This window comes from Neophocaena asiaeorientalis, unplaced genomic scaffold (assembly GCF_003031525.2).
Source record: "Neophocaena asiaeorientalis asiaeorientalis breed wild unplaced genomic scaffold, Neophocaena_asiaeorientalis_V1.1 scaffold850, whole genome shotgun sequence".
NCBI classification, from domain to species: Eukaryota; Metazoa; Chordata; class Mammalia; order Artiodactyla; family Phocoenidae; genus Neophocaena; species Neophocaena asiaeorientalis.
The window spans coordinates 354,139-370,785 of record NW_020173675.1 but is presented as its reverse complement, the minus strand read 5'-3'; the positions used below and the strand labels follow the sequence as shown (position 1 = coordinate 370,785).

At 39.1% G+C, this 16,647-nt stretch overlaps 1 protein-coding gene across 1 annotated transcript in view; it reads left to right on the top strand.

The window, feature by feature from the left end:
• Positions 1–16,647, top strand: part of MORC4 (MORC family CW-type zinc finger 4) — a 38,712-nt gene that overhangs the window by 8,586 nt on the left and 13,479 nt on the right. The window contains exons 7-11 of the mRNA XM_024749583.1: positions 8,529–8,627; positions 12,322–12,450; positions 14,357–14,425; positions 14,826–14,877; positions 16,261–16,436. Coding sequence (XP_024605351.1) covers positions 8,529–8,627; positions 12,322–12,450; positions 14,357–14,425; positions 14,826–14,877; positions 16,261–16,436 — 525 coding nt within the window. The remainder of the gene's footprint in view (positions 1–8,528; positions 8,628–12,321; positions 12,451–14,356; positions 14,426–14,825; positions 14,878–16,260; positions 16,437–16,647) is intronic.

The following is a 16,647-nucleotide window of genomic DNA, read 5'->3' as shown; positions in this document are numbered from 1 at the left end:
TCAGAGAGCCTTGGAATTGATCTTAATGAAAAGAGATGAGTGGATCTGAAGTTATTGAATATGTTGTGGGGAAAGCAGCAGTTTGAAGTTTGTTCCGAAAGATTTCCTTGAAGCCAGTGAACAGATTGAGAGGAAAGTATTGGAGCAGCAGGAAAAACGTGTGTTTTCCCGGAAGCATCTAGATTTAATAGGTAAGACCAATAAAGAATCAGAAAGGAACTTGACATTGAGGCTGAACCAGCAAGGATATTTTTAGGAGGCAAAGAAGGGAGTTGTTAAAGCCAGGATATAATAGTTTGTTTTAAAACTTGTGGGGAGGGATGGATCATACATTCCTTCTTTCATCAAGTATTGTGAGATATCTCCTCTGTGCCAGGTATTAGGGACATAAGAATGAAAGTTAAGAATCCTTGATGCCTATGAACAAATGGGATGAGATATATGTAAATAAGAAACTTAAATACCTATAGAATAATTGCTTTAATGGGGGATGTATGCCAAATGGGAAGAAGCTTTAAATATGCCTAAAGGGATTCACAGAGCAGAATATGTTTGAGCTTAAACTTCAAGGAAAAATTGGAGTTTGCTAGGTGAATGAAGAGGGGCAGGACATTCTAAGCACAGGGAAGTATTTGAAATGGCAAAGGGTGTTCTGGGAGGATGGAGAAAGAAGGCATGAGGACATTTGGTGTCATTTTTCTAGAAATCTCAGTAGCAAATCTTTTCTTAGAGTAGGGGAAAAGTATTTCCCCATATCTCTTTTGTTTTGTGTCCAAAACTGTAATAAAATTAGTTAAATGTTGTGCCTTAATTTATATGAAACCATAAGAATTTTAGGTTTAGTATTTGACAGAGAACTATTTGGATGACAACCCCAGATTAATTTCAAGGTAATTGGTTCTTGGTCACTCGGGCTACTCAATGATTATAATAACTACCTGCCCTTAGTTTAAGTAAAATGGTCTTTTAAATATGAGTCTGGCACATATTGGAGATCTTTGACTAGGACTTGACTCACAAGAGTGAAAGTTTAGAAATGACATCAGTTTGGCAAAAGTCTCAGAGCCAAGTCATTCTATTTCTCTTGAGTGAAAGGAATAGAGAATTTCTGGTGATTAACCAAATAGTTAAGATTTGTGAAATACAAATGTTAGATATTAAAAATTATGTAACATCCTCTTAAGCCGTCTCCGCCACCCCCCAATCTAGCTTTTAAAGTTTAGAGGTATTAGACGCTTGGTTTGTGATGTTTCGTTTCAGTATGATGGATTTGAGGTGATGGCAGGGGAACCAAATGGAGGTATTCTATAGAGAGTAGGTTTATTCAGCTAAACATATGAGACTTCTGGCTTAAGTAGCTTAATATCTGCTACACATTTATTAAAAACAGAAAACTAGTATACTATCCTGCATACAGAGTCTTCTGAGGGTAATAAATGTGCATAACTCATCCCAATTCTGGCAGCATTTCCCTTTTTACTCAATTTATTTTATGTTAAATGAAAAAAGTCTTTAGTTAAAATATAAGGGAATTTGAGAGGGCGATTAGAGAAGGTTGTCTGCTATCACAAACTCATCCTAAGAGTATTTATTATACATTTCAAAACCGCTATAAGAGATACCAGCCATCATACTGCTGGAATGTCTACAAATAAATCATTTGTAATATCACTTTTAATAGTTGTAGATATCATATTTCAGCTACAACTATCAGGGCTCAAACTTATAACATTTTTAGAGTGAATTTCAGCTGAAGAAATGCAGTCAACGCATACTAAGTGAACACCTCACTGGTACATGGCACAGTGGCTAGATTTTGTGGAGTTTTCCAGAGAAATTCGAGACATGGTTGCTGTCTTTGAGGAGCTCACAGTGTAATTGTAATGACGGATTGTCACAGACACGAAACAGTTTAGAGAGCAATAAACTTGCTCTTTGATCAATCAAAACTAAGTGGTATGGTATAGGAAGCATTCCCTGGTAGAACAGATAGGGAAGGTTTTAGGTAGAAGGTATGACTTGAGATTTGCCTAAAGGATACAGGTTTAGAAAAGGGAGGGAAGGGAATTCCAGGATGGAATTATAGCGTGAGCTAAGTGACAGCAACTCAGAGTGGGAAGAATATGGGGAGTGGGGATAAGGGGATGTAAGTAGAGTGAAGGGGAGTGAAGTCAGATGGATAGAATATGGCCCTGTCCTAGGGCAGGGGTTGGCAAATTTTTCTGTGAAGGGGCAGGAAATAAATATTTTAAGCTTTGTGGGCCGTATGGTCTCTGTCACTACTACTCAATTCTGCTGTAGTAGGAAAGCAGCCGTAGACAATAAGTAAAGGAATGAACGGTGTCTGTGTCCAATACAATTTTGTTTACAAAAACAGGCAGTGGCCCGGATTTGCCCTACAGGCTGTAGTTTGCTGACCCCTGTCCTGGAGCCACAGTTCCCAAACTGTGTGCCAAGGTGCACATAATGAACTCACAGAGGAGCCACAGGATGTTTAAAATTTTCGAGGGGAATACAGTGATATTGACTCTTGCCTATAAGCAATAGAAATTGTTTTCTGTTGCTGTTGTAACAAATTACCACAAACTTAGTGCCTTAAGACAACACTGGTATATTGTCTTCGAGTTCTGTATGTTAGAAGTCCATCATAGATCTCACTGGGTTAAGATCAAGGTGTTGGCAAGGCTGCATTTATTTCTGGAGGCTCTAAGGGAGAATCTGTTTCCTTGGCTTTTCCAACTTTTAGAGGCTGCCAGTACTCCTTGGCCCATGGCCCTCTTCCTCCATCCATATTCAAAGCCATCAGTGGTGGGTTGGGTCATCACATCATAACACTCTGATGACCTTGCTTCGGTCATCACTCTCCTTCTCTGATTCTGACTCTTCTGCCTCACTCTTCCACTTTTAAGGACCCTTCATGACTATGTTGGTAATTCAAGGTAATCTCCCTATCTTAAGGTCAGCTGATGAGTAACCTTAATTCCATCTGCAACCTGATTTCCCCCTTGACATGTAATCTAATATATTCATAGGTTTCAGGGATTAGGACATAGACATCTTTGGAGGACCATTTTTCTGCTACTACAGTCTGCCCTCTGGCCCCTTAAGATCCACTTACATCACACATGCAGAATACATTTACCCCATCCCAACATCCCCAAAAGTCTCAACTCTTACAGCAGCTCAGTCTAAACTCTTAATGTCATCAGCTCAAAATTCCCAAATCTTCTCATCTAAATCAGGTATGGATGATACTCTGAGTCTGATGCATCTTGGGGTAAAATTCCTCTCCATCTGCAGATGTGTGTCTTTTTTTTTTTTTTTGTATTTACTCCCAAAATATAATGGTGGGACAGGCATAGGATACCAGTTATAGATGTTCCAGGTCAAACAGGGAGAAAAAATGAAGGAAAAAGGAATCACAGATTCCAAGCAATTTCCATGCTAACTCCATTAAATTTCAAGGCCTGGGAATACTCTTCTGGGGCTTTCAGCTCCACCCTCTGGATTTAAGGCTCTGTTCTCTGTCCTCATGGCTCCACCCACAGACTCATTTTTCCTTTTTCTTGAAAGGTAGCATGTATTTGTAGCGGAGTAGTTTCATCAGCCTGTTTCTTAACTCTAGAGTTTTGGGGGTCTAAATGCCTTCTTTCATTTATACTCTCTCTGTCCCTTGTCCAGTCTAGCAGTTTTGTCCTTGTATACCATTCTCAAGAACCTTGTGGGTCTCAAGTATGTATCATGGATATTCACTCCATCAGACAAGAGACTCTTGACATGTCTTTCCTAGATAATCCTATTTCTATTCTTGGCTTCTGCTGAGATGGTGGTGGAGATCTGATTCACGTGTTTAATCTTTTCAGAGAGCTTTTTGTGTGACTGAATACTTTGACCTTTTGATCTTCCTGAGATATTAGCAAAAGGTTGTCCAGCCACTGCCTTGGTTTTTTCTCTAGAGCATCTTTCTAAATTTTAGCATCTTTTGCAGTCTGGATAAACTGAGAATTTCCAGAATCATTGAGTCCTGGTTCTTTTTTGTTCAACAGTTCTTCCCTTAATTTATTTCTTTCCTCTCACATTTTATATAAGCAGCAAGCAGCCACCAGGCCACACTTTCAACAGCCTGCTTGGAAGTCTCCAAAGCTAAATGTCCAATTTTATCATTTACAAGTTCTGCTTTCCACCTAACTGTGGGACACAATTCTGCTAAGCTTTCTGCCAGTATGTAATGGGGATCCCCTTCCCTCAAGTTTTCCAATAACATGTTCCTCATTTCCTTCTGAGCCTTAACCAGCCACAATTTTAACATCCATAATTCTACTAACAGTCTGTTCACAATGATTTAGATATACTCTGAGGAAATTTGTGTTTTCTCGACCATGCTCTGCCCTTCTGAGCCCTCACCAGTGGGGTGTTTAACATCCATATTTGTACTAACAACAGTCTATTCAAGGCAATCCAGGCAATTTCTGTAATGCTCCTCCAATTCTTCCACCCTCTGCCCACTGTCCAATTCTAAAGCCACTTCCACATTTTTAGGTATTTGTTATGGTAGCACCCCACTTTCAGGTAAAAAATGTTTACATTCCTCTTGCTTATATCATATCTTTGTGAATCTGGGTTTTTTGTGATTGCTGTGATAAAAAGCAAGTAATACCAAAAATCAATGTTGAATAAGAAATGAGGGAAGTTGTGTCCAGTTTGACTCCAAGGTTTGAGTAGTTGTACAATATCCAACAGGCATACCCATTCCATTATAAGTAATTGTGGCTATTTAAGATTGAAACAGAAATATTTTTAAAATATATATTTTTCAAATGGACCCTAAATTTCAGTACATAAATAGTTATTAAGTTGTTTCGACATAACCGTTTAATGGTAATTGGAACCAGTACATATTTCTTTAGACCTAAGGGTGCCATGAAAAACTTGGGACACTAAAGGTACCATGAACCGAGATAGTTTGAGAACTTCTGTCTTAGAGGGACATTGGATAGAGTAGTTGATGCTTTAGGCAATGAGAATTCATTGTGTATTCTTAAGTAGAGGGGTGACTTGAAACAATTCTATCTTAAGAATATAGTACATTACACTTATATACTGCTTTATGGCTTATAAAGTGCTCTACATGAATTATATCAGTTGATAAATCTGGAAAGAGGGTGCAGGATAGATTGAAAGAAGGATTATATGCTATTTGAGTAATCTAGGTGTTGGGTGAAGGTGTGAAATAAGAGTAGCTGTGAGAAAGGAAGTATGTGACAGATACTGAAAAAAAAGATCAAAAAGTTTGGTGAGGGCTTCCCTGGTGGTGCAGTGGTTGAGAATCTGCCTGCCAATGCAGGGGACACGGGTTCGAGCCCTGGTCTGGGAAGATCCCACATGCCGTGGAGCAACTAAGCCCGTGCGCCACAGCTACTGAGCCTGCGCTCTGGAGCCTGTGCTCCGCAACAAGAGAAGGACGCGACAGTGAGAGGCCCGCGCATCGCGATGAAGAGTGGACCCCGCTCACCGCAACTAGAGAAAGCCCTCGCACAGAAACGAAGACCCAACACAGCCAAAAATAAATAAATAAATTTATTTTAAAAATTGATGATAAATTAATAACGGGATAAGGGAAATAAAAGAGAGGAAAGAATCAAAGATCACTTCAAAGCCTCAAATTTAGTAGACTGGCATATTGACAGGATCGTTGATAGAATAATGAGGTTGGGGAAAGGAACAGTTTTGTGTAGTGGCAATGGTGGAAATTAGATTGTACAGGATTAAGACAGGAGAATGAAGAGGAGATAGTGGGTATAGACCACATACCAGGATTGGGGAAGTAAAAGGAAAGAGATTACTGGAGCAGTGGAGTCAAGCCAGGCTTTTGCAAGAAGGAATGGGGTTTCAAAATACATGAGAACGGTGTCTTGATTGAGGTGGTGGTTACATGACTGTATGCATTTGTTAAAACCGATAGAACTACATGTTAAAAAGATGAATTTTATTCTATGTAAATTTCACCTCAATATTTTTTGCCCGAGTACATGAGAAGAGAGGTTTATTTTTATTTTTTAAATTGAGATATAATTCACATGCCATAAATGTCACCATTTAAAAATGTATACTTTAGTGATTTTAGTATATTCACAAAGTTGTACAACCATCACCACTATCTAATTCCAAAACATTTTCTTCACAGAAAGAAGCACCTTGTCCATTAGAAGTCACTCCCCATTTCCCCTCATCTCCAACCCCTGGTAACCACATAATCTGCTTCCTTTATTTTTCAATTTTTTTGTGGTAAAATACACATAACATAAAATTTACCATCTTAACCATTTTTAAGTGTACAGTTCGGTGGTATTAAGTACATACATATTGTTATGCAACCATCACCACCATCCAACTCCAGAACTCTTTTCATCTAGCAAAACTGAAATTCTATACCTATTAAACAATAACTCCTCATTCCCACCTCCTCCTAGCCCCTGGCAACCACCATTCTACTTTCTGTCTCTATGAATTGGACTACTCTAAGTACCTCATAAAAGTGAAATTATACAGTATCTGTCTTTTTGTGACTGGCTTATTTCACTTAATGTAATGTCCTCAAGTTTCATTTATGATGTACATATGTCAGAATATCCTTCCTTTTTTAAGGCTGAATAATATTCTATTGTATGTATATACTACAGTTTGCTTATCCATTCATTTATCATCGAACACTTGGATTGCTTCACCATTTTAGCTCTTGTGATTTATAGTCTATTTTGTCTGATATTTGTATAGCTACCCTTGCTCTCTTTTGGTTACTATTTACATGGAATATCCTTTTCCATCCTTTCACTTTCACCCTATTTGTGTCTTTGTATCTAAAGTTAGTCTCCTTTGTATCTAAAGTTAGCATATATTTAGGTCATTTTTTTTTTTTATTTTACCCATCACTCTGTGTCTTTTGATTGGAGAGTTTAATCCACTTACATTTAAAGCAATTACTGATAAGAAAGAACTACTGTCATTTTGCTATTTGTTTTCTATATGCCTTATAGATATTTTGTCCTTCATTTGCTGTATTACTATCTTCTTTTATGTTTAGCTGATTTTTTTGTAGTGAAACATTTAAATTCTTCTCATTTCCTTTTGTGTATATTTTATAGCTATTTCCCTTGTGGTTACCATGGGATTACATTATCCTGTGATCAGGAGCAGCAAACAGAGATCAGAGCACAGATCCCCAATATTTGGAGGACAAGGTCTTTTTTGCCTACCCTGGCTCCTGCAAGCTGGTCTTGAAATGTGTGCACAGCTGCCTGTCACAGGGCTGGGATAGGAGATGGGTAGCTAAGAGCTGAAATTTGCCAATCTATCATCCAAGCATTCCCCTGGAAATTACAAGTCTTCAGTAGACTCTTGAGTTCCAAATAGTTACATTAGACAGATTCTGCCAGTGTAATTGTTGTCTAGATGGGAAGGCAGATTCCTGGTGCTTCCTACTCCATCACCTTTCCAGAATCCCATGTAATCTTTTTTAAAAAGTAGATTTAAAGTAAAATTTTAAGAGAAAACAAGAAATAGTTCTTCATCTGTGACTTTAGGGAAGGATATAAACATAGAGGTAGGAACATTGGTAGGTTGGAGGGGACTAAGAGTTTATAGGGGAACTCATATATGATTTAATCTTCTCTGTGTAGTCAGAATCTAATTTAATATGAGTAAGGTGGAGTTAAGGAAGAATTCCTCTTAAGGAGAGAAGAGGTCTACAAAACCTTTGGGGAATTATCCGGGGAGTCAAGAGATCTAAACACTAAATTTGTAGTGTTTCAGGTGTGTACAGCTCTACATTAAGTTGTAATCCTGGGTTGTAGAATTAGATAGGAATTAGTCACTAGAAATGGACAGTTTTTAAAAGTAAAATTCAGGTTTTCTACACATTATATTGTTTAACCCTGGGTCTGCAGTTGTTCATTTGGGAAAAGAGATAAAGGAGAAAGGGCAAGAGCCATAATTGGGGCATAGCCTCCACTAACAGCTATAGAGTAGAAGGTTGAAGGGGACTTTGTTGCCTGTTGTTGCTGTAACTGCTGTGATCCACATTTAGATAAAGAAGAACCATATAGACATTTTTAAGTTAGTGTTTGATTTGTAATAGATAGGGTGCAGTATTTGATCCTCTGCCTTTCAACTTGGTCCTCAATTGTTTACCTGTAGTCATCTAACAATTGAATAACTCCCCAACAACTTATCTGCAATTTAGTCTTCTATCGTTGTCTCTAATGTCAGCTCCCCTCGCCATGATTCTAAAATTTGGAGAACACAATACTTTTTAGGACTTGTGACCATCTTACCTTTTCAGCTGACTTTGTCATTTTGACATGTAATTTACAAAGGCAGTACATTCCCATCCTAGTTTCTGAAAGTGTAGATGTTCAGACCTATGCTGAATATTCTAAATTGCTGGTTTCTGTTAAATGGGAGCATCTTAAAGACTGCAAAATTATTCAACAGATTCTCAACATTGACATGTTTCTTTCTTTTTCTTTCAGGTTGACAATAAATGCCCTTGCCCAGAAGCTCAATGCTTATTGGAAGGAAAAGACCTCCCAAGAGAATTTTGAGACCTCAGCCATAGTCAGGCCAATACTGTGAGTAGTAAATTTAGAATATAAAAGTATTAGGGGTAATGTCTATGGAGCAAATGGAAGGAATGGGATAAGATGGTGCTTTTCACACAAGGAAGTTTAATTAACTAAAAATAGGAAATCACAGGTACTAATTTCATCATTCTCTAGACCTCTTCATTCTGGTTTGACACTTCTGTGATTTGGATCATAAATATGAAGAGTTTAGTACTGTCAGTTTATCCTGCAGGCAGCATGATATAGTAGAAGATGATGACCATTTAAATCAGCCACTCCTGGGTTGAAAATCTAGGTCTTTTTCTTCTTTATTTTTTAATGAACAACTTGAAACTTTTATTGTATCAATATAATATCTAATGTATTACAATTGCTTTAAGGTCATAAGTTCTATAAATATTATGAATATTACTTAAAACCCTAAATAAATCACTAGTGTATTCTCTACTTTCAAATAATTAGGCAAAAATCATGAAATTAAATCACGGATAAATGTCTATTAGTCTTTGTTTTTAGATTTTATTGAAGTATAGTTGATTTAAAATGTTGTGTTAATCTCTTCTGTACAGCAAAGTGACTGAGTTATACATATGTATATTCTTTTTCATATTCTTTTCCATTATGGTTTGTCACAAGACATTGAATATAGTTCCCTGTGCTATACAGTAGGACCTTGTTGTTTATCCATCCTATATATAGTAGTTTGCCTCTGGTAATCCCAAACTCCCATTCTTTCCCTCCCCTACTCACTCCCCCTTGGCAACCACAAGTCTATTAGATCTGCTTCTTAATAGTTGGTTGAGCTTAGGTTAAGTAAGTCACTTCACCTCTCTGAGTATATTAAGCTAGATGACATAACCTTTTTTGCACAGTACCTGGCATATAATAGGCATTCAGGCGTTCAGAAATATTAGCCAATTTCCCTTCTCTTTATTACTAGCGAACATTGTTGGAACTGTACCAAGAAATTTGAGACTAGAAGTAGAGAACCCAGCATGTCAGAAAAAGATGTAGAATTTATTGAATCTAAGAGAGGAGATTACACACAGAATGGTGGATCAGGATGAAATGCCTTAGTAGGCCAGGAAAGGAACATAATATAGAGGATAGGATGTGTAACAACATGTATACAGTCAATTATACCATCAAGACAAAGATTAGAGGTTCATTTTGGGGTAGGCACCCATGTTTTTTTAAAAATGGAGATAATCAGGGCTTCCCTGGTGGCGCAGTGGTTGAGAGTCCGCCTGCCGATGCAGGGGACACGGGCTCGTGCCCCAGTCCAGGAAGATCCCACATGCCGCGGAGCGGCTGGGCCCGTGAGCCATGGCCGCTGAGCCTGCGCATCCGGAGCCTGTGCTCCGCAACGGGAGAGGCCACAGCAGTGAGAGGCCTGTGTACCACCAAAAAAAAAAAGGAAATAATCAGACAAATGTTTGATATAAAATTTTGTTTTAAATGCAGCATGATTGCTGTATGAATATCACTATATCTTATTCTAAAGATCTCTACTCCTGTCCAACATCCATGGTTTTCAAAGAAATGCAAATTGAGATGCCTTTTTTTGCCTTTTAAATAAGCAGTGATTAATGCAATGAAACAGATGTTCATATATTGCTGGAGTGTGTTTATGTATGTTATACAACCTTTTCTGTAGGCAGAAAGATGATTATCTGTTGAGTACTTACATGCCGGACACTGGTCTAAGTTCTTTACATGTATTTATTTAATCATCACAACAACCCTATGAAATAGACAGATGATAATTATTACTTCTTTACAAATGTAGACACTGACACACTGAGAGCTTAAGTAACTTGTTCAAGATTGGATAAGTAAAAAGTGGTAGATCCACTTATGTTCAAATATAAGCAGTCAGGCCCCCAAACCTAGGTTCTCAACCACGACACTCTTCTGGAAGGATGCAATGAGAATATGGCATAGCCCCTTCAACTACCTATTTATTGCAAGCACAAGCTAAAAGTCTCTCCTATCTGCCTGGATGGGAGGATCTACCATGGTCTGCATGTAACCTGAGGGAGGGATTTGCCGTCTCTAATGCTTGTCCCCAAGAGAGTAATATTGGCACGCTTCTGCGTGAGACTCTTCTGTGTGTGTGCACATAAAACCAAAGCTAATATGACCTTTCCTCTCCCCTTCCACTACAGCTGAAACTCCTTTCTCTGGCTCTAAATGAAACAGTGACTGTACAGAAATATTTAGACACCAGAGGTCAGGCCTGAGCTTAGAGTTTAGAGGTTGCAAGGCTGGAGCAGCCTGTAGCTAGGAGATAGGAAGCTATATATCCAAGAATGTGTATGAATTCTCTTTGTTAAAACAGAGTTTTGAACAAGAAGAGGGCATTGTATTTGAGTAGTAGACTTATGGGCACCTTTTACTTCTTTTTTATATCTTTCTGTATTTTCTATATGAGCTTATATTGCTTTTATAACTAGAAAAAAGCACCATTTAAAAAGATAAGAAAAATATTGAACTAAGACATAAAAGAATCATACCACTCTATTGAAATGTCTAGTATACTAAAGAGCAGTGTAAATGTAACATACACACAATCTTTTAGTCTAAATTACATGTTTTTCAAATTGGCCCTAGGTGTCCCTCTACCCTCTTTCTGTCTTTTCTCCAGCCTTCCCCCTTCCCACTCTGGTCTGCCTTTCACATATTAGATGCTGACTACTTCTATTATATAATGATCATCTCCTCTTGCAGAGAAACAAATTTACTCTAAGGTGTGGGTGACTGGGTTACACTTCCTAGAGGAGATGGGAATGGGCATGTGTTTTAAGAGTAGAACTCTGGAAGAATTTTCTCTTCATAACTTAACCCAGTTGTTGAACTGGAGCCACCATTTCTAGTTACGAAATTTAATCAAATTTATGTTACTTTTTTTTTTTTTTTTTTTGTGGTACGTGGGCCTCTCACTGTTGTGGCCTCTCCCGTTGCGGAGCACAGGCTCCAGATGCACAGGCTCAGCGGCCATGGCTCACGGGCCCAGCCGCTCCGCGGCATGTGGGATCCTCCCGGACCGGGGCACGAGTCCGTGTCCCCTGCATCGGCAGACGGACTCTCAACCACTGCGCCACCAGGGAAGCCCAAATTTATGTTACTTTTTAAGGTTAACTTTGGGAATATCAACCTAATATTGATTTTGATTTAAGTATGAACAAAGACTTCTTGAAAGGAAAAAAAAAAGGGAGGACTAGGGAGCCTGCAGGGAAAAGGGGGAGTCATTTTAATGACGGTGCTTCAATGACTCTCACAAATGCATTTCAAATCTATCACGGGATTGGATGGAAGCAAATAAAATGATTCTATCGGTCTTATTTTTTAGTAATATTGTAATATATATAAAACTTTTTGCTGATTAATAAATTTTAAAGTTATCCTTTTGTTTGCTTAAGGATAAGATTCCAAGGTAAGTACTGTGGACCTCTGTAATATGGTAGCTCACCATGTTAAAACTTGCTACTATTTTTCATATCCATATCTGGTCTAGTCCTATCATTATTTTATCTGTGAAGTTTAAGACATATACATTTTAGACACCTGGATGATAACATTTGTAACACATTTCACATATAAAATCATGTACTTTCATTTTTAGGTTATGCTTTTCTAATGTAAGACAGAGTACAGAACTAGGATATACACAGTCATACTTCTGTTTTCCTTCATTCAGGAAGATTCCTGACCAGACATGGGTACAGTGTGATGAGTGTCTTAAATGGAGGAAGCTTCCTGGCAAGGTTGATCCATCTACATTACCTGCAAGATGGTTTTGTTACTATAATTCCCATCCAAAGTACAGGTAAGGTTAAGACTCAGTATTATGTCAGAGAGAACTCCTGACTTGTCTCTGTATCCTAAAGCACTTTTCATCTCAAGTCCACACTCTTCACCCTGGCATTCAAGCCCCTATGCTAACTGGTCCCACTCTACCTATTCATTGTATCTTAACACGAACCTTCTGCTTTAGCAGGCCTGTGGCTTCACTCTTCCCCACACATGCCATACGTATTCCCATCTCCATGACTTGATACTGTCATTCCACTTGCTTACAGTGACTTTCTGTATTCCATCTGCCTATCTAAATCATATCCGTCTGGTAAGCTTAAGTATTTTGTGTGATACTTCTCCAGTTGACAGTAGTTTACAGTTATTTTACTCTGGCTTCCTGTGGTATTTAATTCTTCACATTTGTTCACGCACTGTTTGAATTTTTTGGATATATATACTTGGGCCCTTCAAGAGATTATAAATTATTTGAGAACAAGGGATTTACATTTCAGGTTGAGTTGACAGTTTTCTTCATATGCTTCCTATACTTGCATCTGTTGTAGTACCTATTGTACATTCAATGCAGGTTGTTTACATGTTTGTCTTTCTAATATACCATGTGTTTCTTGAAGCAGCTAACATCTAGATAGTGCCTGTCATATCCATGGGTGTTCATTTCAACTTAACAAATATTTTTTATATGACTTAGTCACATAGGTTGATAATAACTCAGTTTGCTTCAATTCAGCTGTGACTTTCTTAACATTTTTCTGCAGAATAAATGCTGATAGAAAAAAGGTACTAAACCAGAGTATGCTTTTTAGAAAAAAATGTTTAAAATGGAGGAAATTAAATAAACGAAGTCCAGGTCTGTAATGAGCAAGCATTTCCCCGTAGTCTCCAGATGTGCCTAAGTATCTCTTAGGGTTGTGTGATTAAAATGTAGGACTGAGGGCTTCCCTGGTGGCGCAGTGGTTGAGAGTCCGCCTGCCGATGCAGGGGACACAGGTTCGTGCCCCGGTCCGGGAAGATCCCACATGCCGCGGAGCAGCTGGGCCCGTGAGCCATGGCCACTGGGCCTGCGCATCCGGAGCCTGTGCTCCGCAACAGGAGAGGCCACAACAATGAGAGGCCCGCATACCGCAAAAAAAAAAAGTAGGACTGAGTGCTTAGAAGTCTCATTTTTGAATCCTGTATATGCTATCAGTCTATACTTAGTCCAGGAGACATAGCCTTCCAGGACACTTTGTGCCCTAATAAAATGGGTATAACATAGGGTTTCCAATTATTATTAATTTTTGTTTATTTCTAGGATTGCTTTTGTCCATTGAGTACATTTTCTAGTACTCCTTTCAGCTTTTACTCCTAAAATTCTCTTCCTCGTGCTTTACATCTAGTCTTTTCATTTATAGAATTCTCTTTTTCATCTCTTTGCTAGTCTCTGTTCTGTTCCTTTTACAATGTCAGCTCCTAGTCTCTTCTTGCTGCTCTCTATCATAACCTCTGATTTTCCTCTTCAGGTATCATCACATAGTCTAGGGATGCTCCTGCTTCTAGACGGCACCTTGGGAATTACTTTCTTAGTACACGAGGCAAAAGACCTCAGTTCTAGTCTCAGCAATATTCTCTTTGTATGCAACCTCAAGCAAGTCTCTCTTGTGCTTGAACTTCACTGTGTAGAACTAGAGATTATGCTTTGGTACTTTGAGTGTCTTGGGAGAATGGTGATATATACACCAAAAATAATGATATGATCTGCCTTGAAAAGAGAATTGCTACATGTTATCCTGCACACAGGTTTTGTAATGTGGGTGGAATCTGAACTCTGTAATGTTAGAGGGGTGTTAACCTGCCTTGTCATAGTCATGAGGAAAGTTAAGGGTAACAGTGAAGGGCACATTTTGTTTCTGAAAGATGATTTCTTCTCTGTACTGCAGGAGGTGCTCTGTTCCAGAGGAACAAGAACTCGTTGATGAAGACCTGTACTTGAGCAAAGCTAAGAAACAGTTGAGTATACCCGAGGTGGTACTCTATATCGTACGGTAGAGGAGCCTGACCCTTCCTAATAGGACAGGAGAATTTTGAGAAGAGAGATGATTTTTTTTAAATGATTTCCCTATTCACCTCTCTGGTCTTCCAGTTCTTTATTCTTTCTAGTCATCTCCTGAATGTCTCAACTAGTGATTGACTTTACCCTCTCTCCCTCTTCCCCCCACCTTTTGATAGGGCATTTGAAATCTCTCTTCAGGAAGGAGCAGAGTTCAGGAAGGAGCACTTAGTTACTCAACAAGGCTCACACTATTTCTAGTTTAGAAGGAACATTATAACCTAAGTCTATAATTGGTAATCCATTTCAGACTGAGAAATTTCATGAGTGAACTAAATATCCCTTTTATCTTCTCCTAGAGATCAAACTGTTGAGAAGAAGAAGGTACCAGTGGAAAGTGAGAGCCACCAGGTGAGAGACAGTCCACCCTCTTGCTTTTCTTACACAAAATTTTCCCCAACAGAGGACATAGGTTGAAGGAAGCAGCACTCTTGAAAGCTGCATAGCAATAACAAACCAGTTGTTCTGGTGGTCTTTTTTTTCACTGGATCTTTTGATTTTGCTTTGATCTGCTGTTACTGATGTTCAGATCACCAAAAATAGAAAAGCCAAATCATTTATTGTCCAGATTTGGATTCAGTACTGATTCTGGACAGTGTGAATATCACATTCGGTGTCACAGAATATTCAGGGTTATGTTCCATCCTCATACAGGCTGCTCCTGTTGAGTGTCTGGTTTTCCTCAGTCTCCTTTCTTCCAGGATTCAGGGGTGATTCCTTTCTCCTTCCTCTTGGGAAGAAGGGGTGGTTCTTTGTGCCCCTCCCCATCCCTGCTTTCAGGCTGGCTGGCTTTATAAAGACTCTGCTGTTTTGAATTTTCAGGAGCACTGTCTCTCGGACATGGTTGCCCAGCTCCGGACGCTGAAGGGTGCAATAAGGTTGGCCGTCCTTTCAGGGACACTCCTTTCCTGACAGCCACCATAGCACCCATATATCTTCCCCACCCAACCTTGCCTTTCTGCATGATTTTCCTCTTGACCCTCTTTCCCAGAGATACCTGCTAGTAGCATGTTAGATTCACCTTCCACCCACTCAGTCAGGGTAGGTCAGACTGGTGAGGATAGAGGCAATTAAATACTAATTCTTCCTCTGATATCCTTCCAAGACCCAGGTGTATTAATAAACAGGTTGCATACCCTCATGTCTTGGCTTAATAGTCTGATCTAGAGATTGGGAGATTTCCTGGGACCGCCCTGTCCTCATTCAGTTTACCTCCCCTTTATACTCCTTCACCTTCATCATTCATACTATCTTCATAAGCTGGCTCTCCCACAAGATCCCAGATGCATGTCTCTGTGTGTGTGCAATACGAATATATATTAGTCTCTCGCATGCATTTCTCCAAGACCAGCACAGACCCTTGCTGCAGTGCTTATTCCCTTCATCCCTTCCCTCATCACAGAGCTCAGAGGAGTGAAAACCCAGCCTTAAACTGGGTCACAAGAGAGAATTAGACAGTGACTAGGGGGCCTGGGTTTGTGTTGCGGGTGGGATGACTCTGGGAGCCAATAAGTGAGTTGGGGAGGTCTGTTGGTGTCCAGTTGATAAGGTTATAACTGAACGTGCCTGGGGTCAGTGTTCTAGTGTACATTACTGCGCGCTGTTTGTTTTGTGTAGGAAACAGTTCGTTTTTATTTGGCCAAGTGTTCTTTCCTAGCATCAGAAGGATTGACTCATCCTTTGGTATTTAGTTTGAAATTGGGATTTTTTATGAGTTCTTTCTTTCTTTGCTAGGTATTCACTAATCCACTCAAGATCCCTTCTATTCAAGATATGGATGACTTGAATAATAAGACGATTGAATATGAGGGAATTGATAGCCCTAGCCGGCTTTCATCTGTTGGAGAAGAAAGCAGAACACCTTCTCTTCAACTTAAGCCTCTGGATTCCAGTGTTTTTCAGTTTTCCAGGTGGGTAAAAAAACATAGACTCTCTTCAGTAATAAGCCTCAGGGTTTGTTTTCCTGTAAAATAAATTGGTATGGTTATAATGTTTATGTTTTTCCTAAGGCCTGGCATGGAATTCAGAAGGAGAAACACCATTTTGGGTTGATAGAATTGCATGTTGCATGTATCCCCCATTTTTCAGCATTATAACTGTCATGTCAAGTCTGTCGATCTT